The 9,471-nt window shown below is 31.5% G+C and overlaps 1 protein-coding gene and 1 long non-coding RNA gene across 3 annotated transcripts; one reads left to right on the top strand and one right to left on the bottom strand.

The window, feature by feature from the left end:
* Positions 1 to 3,361: 3,361 nt before the first annotated feature.
* On the bottom strand, positions 3,362 to 6,553 carry LOC119686350 (probable ATP-dependent RNA helicase DDX43). 2 transcript variants are annotated; one of them, XM_038100919.1, is made up of 8 exons: positions 6,498 to 6,553; positions 5,435 to 5,868; positions 5,249 to 5,362; positions 4,661 to 5,166; positions 4,201 to 4,591; positions 3,995 to 4,135; positions 3,811 to 3,911; positions 3,363 to 3,753 (listed from the first exon to the last, which is right to left on the bottom strand). In XM_038100919.1, the coding sequence occupies exons 2-8, from the start codon at positions 5,849 to 5,851 to the stop codon at positions 3,483 to 3,485; spliced, it is 1,941 nt and encodes a 646-aa protein (XP_037956847.1). In that variant the 5' UTR covers positions 5,852 to 5,868; positions 6,498 to 6,553; the 3' UTR covers positions 3,363 to 3,482. The 2 variants fall into 2 exon arrangements, with proteins under 2 accessions (XP_037956848.1, XP_037956847.1); XM_038100920.1 differs by lacking the exon at positions 6,498 to 6,553 and having other exon boundaries at positions 3,362 to 3,753.
* A 22-nt stretch (positions 6,554 to 6,575) lies between these two features.
* Positions 6,576 to 9,449, top strand: LOC119686351. Its single transcript, XR_005252914.1, has 4 exons — positions 6,576 to 6,657; positions 7,150 to 7,326; positions 7,450 to 7,558; positions 7,617 to 9,449. It is a non-coding gene; the product is annotated as an uncharacterized LOC119686351 (long non-coding RNA).
* Positions 9,450 to 9,471: the final 22 nt, after the last annotated feature.

Genomic DNA, 9,471 nt, shown 5'->3' with positions numbered 1-9,471 from the left:
GTATTTTAATTAAACAATTGATACCCTATGGTGCGTTAGTTTCCTAAGTTTTCAAATTTCGATAATGCTTACAATATTTAACAAACATTGAACACTAAAACATCTAAAATATATTCTGCTCAAATTATGCATACTAACGGACCTATTCTGTGCACTTGACAGATTTGTCAAATTCTTTAATAAAATTTTTGATTTTTATAAAGCAGAAAGCTTTTTGGTATTCTGGACACATCTTGACAAATTTCAAAGCTCAAGTACCTAATGCTTCTCACCACACTATGGTGTAAAGTGTTTTGTATAGAAAACTGTTCGTAATTGTTAGTAAAAAATGCTTGTAAAGAGCACATATTTTAAGTTGTCAAAAGCATTTTTCATGCAGTCAAATAACAACAAAAAATATGCTTGTAAAAATGCTTAAAAATAGCATATTTTTATAGTTGTCAACAGCATTTATAGTATTGACAACTAACAAGGAAAAGAGCTATTTATTTATGTCACAGAATACCAAAACCTTTACAGCAGTCAATTTTGACAAGTGTCAATGTTTGACAAGTTTATCAAGTGCACAGAATAGGTCCGTAAATAAAAACCATGGTTTTTCAAAAAATCAAAGAGAAGATTATTTATTTGAATTAAAAATAATGCAATTAGGCGCTAAAAAATAATAAATAATAATAATAATAAAACATCTTTCAAACATTCATCGATTGATTATCGTCATATATTTTATTTTTTAAATATTTATTAAAATTAGTAGCTAACGACTCATTATAAACAATTGGAAAGTTATTGCCAATAATTTATTTACAATTAATTTTTGTAACCACTCAAACCAAGTCAATTATTATTTTACACACATATATTTTTTTTTAAATAGGTATATCAGTTATATAATTATAATCAACATATAATTCCAAATATTACTTTAAATTATTTTTTTAAAACGTTTAGACAAGCATATGATGCTATATGAATATATTTGCCGTTTAAATTTTTCTACAATTGTGTAGTAATGATGAACAATAATGATGTTTTATTCGTTTCGAATTTCTTAACTTCATTTTAGAAAAACTCTTAAACATATATAACTTATTAAAGAATGAATTTTTGAAGCTTCAGCTTATAGAAGTAAATTTGGCATATGAAATGTAATCGATTTGCTTATCTTTGTTTAAAATATGTACCATTTATATTTGACTTTTCCTATTCGCCACATGTTTTTAAAAGAGTTGAATGCATTTTTTAAATCCAGATCAGGACTGCCCAGACTAAACGCCTTTGCGGTCTAATACAAATCACTATACAAATTGGACAGCCGCAGAAACAAAGTCCACATTTTGAAATCATTTAATACTGTTTTTCCTCCAAAAACGCAAAAATGCTTCTTATATCATAACTTTACCGATTAAAGAGTTACGTCTAAATAGCCACTATGGAGAAAAATTATAAATGTCATTTCAGAAGTATTCTTTCCATTCTTTCCATTTGAACTCCGTTTAAGTTTAACGTTATATATTAATTAACTTATTGTCAAATATATCATGTGCATCATTGTGTTATTTATTGCATATATATAGCATGAAGTATATATTGTCATACATACACATAGTAGAAAAAGTCTACGGATATTCACAGAATTTTTCTTAAATTATGCATAACTTTTTTAATTTTTACTCAAATTCATTTTTATTTCCTGATTTATTTTAACCAAAGAAACAACAATAAAGTTCCAATATAAAAACTAAACAGTTATTCTTTAAAAAAAAATTAAACACAATTATGTGCAAAAGTAGCAATTTTTGAAGTAGAAAAAGTCTACGGATATTTCTTAATATTTACATTTACCGCTAATTTAAATTCGCTTGCACGCATAAAAGTGTCATTAAATGATATTTAATTATTAGTTGACTTCCTAAAGAGTCTAAAAATTAATCATTTAATAATATTTTTTTATATAAGCAATAAATTTTTACAATATAAAATAAAAGACGTGAAATTAGTTTTAGTGAGCGGCAAATAACTGTTAAATTTTAGAAAGATGACGTAAGCCAAAGAAAAATTGCTGAAGATATTGGTCGTCAATATTCATCTGTGCAGAGAATTACAAATAACTTCAAAGAGACCAGTACTTACGTTTCTAAACCTCGCACTCGCCGCCTCTAAATTCTGTCAAATAGAGAAAGAGGTAGCATAATCAACCAGGTGAAAGTAAATGCAAGGGTAACAGCCTTCAAACTAGCTGAACATATTGCCGAAATACTTGAAAACAAAATATGTCCTAAAACTCTGCGGAAAATTTTGAAGAAATGCATGTATTATACCCTGATTGCAGGAAAGAAGCCATACATATCCAGATATAATAGAATAAAATGATTAAGCTTTGCAAGAAAACATATAAATAAACCCATAAAGTTCTGAAAATGAGTTATTTTCTCCGATGAGAGTTAATTTTACATATTTTGAATCAAAGCTAGATAACTTGTAAGGAGAAAATTATGCACAACCTGTGATAAACAGTAAACAGTAAAACGTGTTGGTGAAGGCGTAATGATTTAAGGGTGTATAGCAAGTAATGGTGCTGTCAGACTTGAATTTATACAAGATACAATGGAGAAATATGGCTATCTAAATATTCTAAAAACAAATTTGAAAGAAAATGTCAGAATGTTAGGACTTGAGGCAACCTTTTTGTTTCAGCAGGGCAATGACTCTAAGCATACAGCAGTCATAGTACGGATTTGGATGCTGTACTATGCTCTCAGGCAACTTCAAACACTACCAGAATCACCAAACCTTAGTCCTATAGAACATCTGTGGGTTTATTTGGAAAATAAGATTCACCAGCATATGTTTTCCAGCAAGGATATAGCAAGAAACGTCATCAAAGAAGAATGGCTAGAAATAAACGCACAGGATACTGCAAAGCTAGTTGAGTCCATGCAAAGACGCTTAACAGAGGTTATTAAATGCAGGGGTTACACCACAGGCTATTAAATTTAAGATTTTTGTGAATTTTATTGTTTTAATGTAAATATTAAGAAATATCCGTAGACTTTTTCTGCTTCCAAAATTGCTACTTTTGCATATAATTGTGTTTAATTTTTTTTTAAAGAATAACTGTTTAGTTTTTATATTGGAACTTTATTGTTGTTTCCTTGGTTAAAATAAATCAGGAAATAAAAATGAATTTGAGTAAAAATTAAAAAAGTTATGCGTAATTTTAGAAAAATTATGTGAATATCCGTAGACTTTTTCTACTATGTGTATGTAAATAATATATAATATAGAGATTTTTTATTATTTGAATATCTAAATAATGATAAGATAATTATAAAATTTTATTATATATACATGGAATTATTGTGGTTTTATACAACCGCATAATTTTTATAAACATTTCAGCTTCTTTCTACTGAGAGTTTCTTTCTACATTATTTCCTATACATACCATCATGAAATTAAATGGGTATACAACATATTTATTAGAAACGGCGGCTAACTGTCTTTATATCACGGCTTAGTTTAATTAGATCTCTATGTTGTTTAAGTTTATAACGCTCAGCCATATCACGTAGCTCTTTGGGGACATCCTGTGCAGCTTCTTCTAAAATACGAATCAGTTCTGGCGTTACTGCCCAATCGGCACGGGAAATATAACTTATGGCAGTGCCAGTTCGCCCAGCGCGTCCAGTTCTACCAACACGATGAACATACTCCTCAATATTATGCGGAAAATCAAAATTAATAACATGACTAAATGAAAAACAATTAATACAACAAATTCGGTTTCAAATACTACTAAGCACTTACGTAATGTCCTCAATATCTAAACCTCTTGAAGCAACATCTGTCGCTATCAAAACCTGTATATCGCCTGACGCTATATCAGCCAGTGCTTGTTCTCGATCGGTCTAAAGACAATTTTTTTAAGTTTATAAGTTTATAAATTTTATGTTCTGAGACATTACTCTAATTAAGTTAATGCATTATGTACCTGATCACGAGAACCATGTATACATTGTGTGGACAGGCCTTTTAGAGATAAATCACTGGACAAATCGTCAGCACGAGCTCGCTTAGAACAAAAGATAATAACCTTATCGGTTGATTTAAGGTTTTTTAAAAATGCAAGGACCTGCAACAAGAATAAGTACATTGTTCTTCACAATTCTTCTTATTTAAGTTTTCAAATAATATTACCGTATTAAATTTGTCCGCATCCTCCAAGAGTTCTACATTTTGACTCACAGTATGAGTGGCAGTTAAATCAAGCGAACCAACACACACTTGAATAGGATTGTTCATATAACTTTCGGCCAATCTACCAACACTTGGTGGCCAGGTGGCACTAGTCATGACGGTCTGCCTGTCAGGACGTATCTCGAGTAGAATTTTTCGAATCTGTGGCTCGAAACCCATATCCAGCATACGATCCGCTTCGTCAAGTATTAAATATGTAACTGATGTAATGTCTATAACTTTAGCTTGAACCAAATCATTAAGACGTCCAGGAGTACAAATAACGCATTCAGCTCCTTCTTTGAAAACACTAATTTGGTCACGACGATTCCCACCACCATAAATGCATACACTGAATAAGAATTTCATAATTTTTTTCTTCATTCATTTTAAACTATGGTTTAACTATTTCCTAACTTACGCTTTTATTCCACGGAACGAGTACTTGTTAACTTCTTTTGCTATTTGTAATGCTAATTCTCGCGTTGGCGCTAAAATTAATATATTTGGACCATTACGTTTCTCACGTGGTGTAGTCTGTCCATCAGTATGAATCAAAGCAGGAAGCAGAAATGCTAAAGTTTTTCCAGTCCCTGTTTGGGCTATACCTATCATATCCTCGCCTCTCAATAATATAGGCCATGCTTGCTTCTGTATTGGTGATGGTTCATTAAAATTTTGTTTCTTTAACTCATCAAGGATATCAGGATAATCTTTGAAACAATGTTGAAATTTCCAAATTGGTTTCGGTATATCAGGACACATTTGATCTTCATTTGTCACCAAACGGGAAACACTTATATTATTGTTTAAATAACGCATTTCATTCACTTCTTCTTCTGTCTTAATAGCGACTTCCTCTACTTCTTCATAAAAATTTTTTCTCAAGTCTGGCAGATGCGCCCAGTGTAACCTACGATGTTCTTCCTGTAATCAAAAATGCCTCATGTGAGCAAAATAAATATGGTAAATCGATAACTTAAATGTAGATTTTAAAAATTTTTCTTACAACTTTTCTATTCAAAGTTTCCCAATCGATAGGCTGCAATACTACATGGTTTTCGGCGCCACCATTATATACATTTTTCGTAGGCGCATTTAATCTAATTCCACCACTTTCTCCCTAAATTAATTTTGTTATGAGATATTATATTAATATATATCCATATTCTCATTCTTTTTAATTTATACTTACAGATTTTGGAGCTGCAACCTGAATATTGTCATTTTCGGAAGAAGCATTAAAACGATTCATTGTATTTTCTTTTAATACAACTTTGGGATTGTGCGAGACTTCGTGATTTGGAAATGAAAAATTTCTATTTTCTTGACCAGACATAATATCACGAATATATTTGACTGCATCGTCAACATTTTTTCTATTACGACCCTTGACAGAAATTTCCTTGGTGTCATTGTTTATATGTATATAAACGTTGAAGTTTGTTCTAATTTCTTTAATTTTACAACCGCCACGACCAATTATGGCACCAATGTAAGCAGGGTCTGCAGGAAATTTCTCCATAAAATCATCAAAATGATTTAAGTTTGAGTTTAAAACTCCACACTCGTTCCTTTCAGATTGAGTTGCACCAGTTCCAAAAGTATCCATTTTGAAGTAAGCAAAATCTAAATAAAGGAATACCTGATTATTCCGTTTTCTATAAAACGAACCAAATTTCAAACATTCAAATCACGACCGCTTTTACGAACTCCTCAATCATAACATATGAAACGGTATTTAAAATTGACTATTAAAATTAAAAATATGTTTTTTAACATTGATTATTAGGGAATAAAGCAATTGCACTCTTATGTTTAAAGTATGTCGAAAATAATACTGCCGCCGCCTTCTTAAGTCTCATCACGCAATGATTCTTATATAAATATTTCAAATGGAGATTTTTTTTGCAAATACGTCACATAACCTTAAATATATGTGAATTGCAGTGATTTTTTTTTATAGTTAATTTTTGTTTTTTAATTATAGTTTTAAAATTCTTTAAATAAAGAAACAATGATTTCTTTAAAACTTTTTGTTTAATATGTGCATTATATTTGCAGTTATTTCTTGGAACAAGCAAAATTGGCGGCTGTTTCAAGTTCTTGTCGGTTGCGAAAACAAATCAAAAATTCTTAATACTATAAAATATTTTTAACAAGTTCCAGAATTAATTGAAAAAAGTTGAACATATATTCGAACTGAAGTCATGAAACACGTATCACGAATCACGAATTTTTTGGAGGAAGATACATACCAGCCTTAAAACCAAATCCAATTGAAAAGCACAAGCCGCTAAAAAACGATCCGACCACCGACTCGTCTCTTGCAAAAGTAACTAATGAAAAAGAAAACTTGTGTTGTTCTTTCAAAATTAATATAAATACATTTGGCAGCCCATTCACAGATTACTCGATGTAACTATATTTATTTGGCTTATGCTCTATAGTACATTTACACTAACGAAAATGATTTATCATTCGAAGAGCTTTCATATAAATAAGATGATTTACAATAAATCAGCTCATTTTAGACCAAACATGTTGAACGCAACCCTTAAAAATAAATTTCCTACAGGGGAAATGACCAAAATTTGAAGTATGTGTCATATATTTTTAAATATGAAATGTAAACAAACAACAGCTGAGCTGTAAACAAGTGAACTAACAAAATAAGCATTAAATAAAATCTGTTTTTATTAATTGAATATGAAATTGATATATAAAATGTATATATGTAAATGATTTAATATATCAGTCATATATTTAATTTTTTAGTATGATATATTATTAAGTAAAGTTAGTTTATTTTTAAATGTAAATTAAAATTTTTTGTATTCAAAAATTACATTTGCAATAGATATTTAAATAATTGATTTTAGATTTAATTAAATCAAATATTATTTTCAGGCACAAAAAATGAAGAGAAGCAGACACGCGTGGTCGAAAAGTACAGGGAGGCACTTTTTGGAATTATGAGAGGAAAGACATATATATTTGCAATGAGATATCCACGAAACTTCAGAATAGGGGTTTCACTTCGTTAAAAGTGTAAACGAAGGTCCACAACTTTACACAAAGGTTTAGGTAAATATTTAATAATAATAATACATTAAAACTGTTTTGTTTTTTATTATGTTACTTACTTTCATATACCATAATAAAAAAGATTTCAATGTAATTTTGTTAATATTGATTATTCTTAATCAGAAAAGAACAGTGTGTTGGAGTTTCTATATATACTTCTATATATTAAAGAGATTTCTAGACAATTTGCTCATACATAACACTACAAAATTAGTGTTTGAAAGTATTGTAGGTGAGTTTTCACAAATTTGTTTAAGTTCTTCAAAATAATGAATGTGTTTATTAATTAGATTAGGGCCCATCATCAAATGCTGCATCGTTGCTGTCACCATGATCATTTCTACGTCCATCGGTAGTTCCAATATCCACGTCTGAAGATTCTGAAACACCTGCAAAAAAAAGACAATTTAAATGACACCTTTTTAAAAATTTCAGAATCGGATGTATGTAAAGAATCATCACATCGAGCTGCAAGGTATTTGAATTTAATGGAAGAAAGCAATGTTACTTCGTCGTATATTGCGTCATCAATGGAAAAAGGCTTTTTATATAGAGTTTTTCACACTTCCTGACAAAATAGTTTCAGTCAAATGCACACGGTTGACTGCCAACGCCAAACCGATTTACTAAGCGAGCCAAGGCAATACAACCCAATGGCAATTCTCTTTTCTAAAGAAATGGAAATCCGAAAGGTTGTATCTTTTATTCTGTAGTCCTTTCAACAATTCACATAGATCCTTAATACATTCCAAACTCATACGAATATTTTCTTTGAAAAAATTTGGACCATTGTTTTGGCAATCCACTTCCCAGAATTTCTTTGTTCTTTTCTGAAAAAAGAAATGTTACTACTTTCATCGTTGCTCATGCTGGTAACTTTGGTCGTATTTATATCTGGGAATCTTGAACGCTCTTCTCTCCCGTCATATACTTCGTAATGCGTGATGGGAGTGTGTTTTAGCTTGACCGACCATTCATTCGCGTTAAGATTGGGTACGTGGCCAATATTATTGATTACACTTGTTGTGGTACCCCCTATATACACATTTGGAGATAGTTCCGTTTTTTTCAGCAATATCTCTCCCATACGGAAGTTAACCTTTGCCGGGACTATTTTACCCGATCTGACCGGTATCGAAATAGTGCCAGCTATACAAATTTGCTCACTATCTTCTCCTATAATTAGGGGTATTTGTGACTATTCACCCCATTTATAAAGCTAACTTTTTTGTTTTTGGTGTCCAAAATGGCCCTGTTCCACAATCCGTCCCTTCCTATTAGTTCTTCTGCGGGGATATCCGTTCCTTCCGGGACGACGTGCATCAAAAATTGTAAATGAGGCATAGCTTATGCTCTATTCTGACCTTGCCTGACCTTCGCATAAGTCTTTCGACTCGTTCTAGCTTTTAAGCTTACCTTTAAAGCCCCTAGGACTCTTCCATATTAAACGAACACCACGGAAAAGAGCCATATAATCATAGTATTGATAAATTTAACTAATTTCCCAATTATGCGTTTCCTCTAGATTGATTGTGTATTCCTTTCCAACTCCTCCTCTTCCTCATGCTGTAATATGACCAATTTCTCTTGAAACTATACTTATTTGTTTACTTTCTCTTTTTCTGGGTTTATAATGCATTGTATACTCGCACCTTGAGAAATTATTGTGAAAACCTTATTGACCGTTGGTGATACCCCTAACGGTCAATACTCCACTACCCATATTAGAACCCCGAAACTGAGGTCTTGACGGTGGGTTTGCTGCGTTTCTATGATTAACATATTTCCCTCGGCGCTGGCTACTACCTGATACCGGATATTCGCGGAATCTTCTTTGAGAAAATCTGAGCTGACAATCTTTTCTCCCAAAACATTGCTCGTCTTGTAGTTCCCTTTTACCCTACAGTAAGGATTATCCTCGTGACCGTTTATTTTACACGTTTTACAGAAAATATTGCGCAACCTCTTAAAGCAGTTTTCCTCTCTGTGTCCTAATTTATCGCAGAAGTTACAAATTAATCTGCCTTGGTTGTTAGGCCTTCTAGCGGAACCTGATGTTTCTCCCTTGGTACATGCCGGTCCAACCTAATGTTCATAAGTGCCACATTTGGTGTAATATGAAGTAATATGACGCTAGCGACACTC

This window comes from Teleopsis dalmanni, chromosome 2 (assembly GCF_002237135.1).
Source record: "Teleopsis dalmanni isolate 2A chromosome 2, ASM223713v2, whole genome shotgun sequence".
NCBI classification, from domain to species: Eukaryota; Metazoa; Arthropoda; class Insecta; order Diptera; family Diopsidae; genus Teleopsis; species Teleopsis dalmanni.
This window is presented reverse-complemented; position numbering and strand designations above follow the sequence as displayed.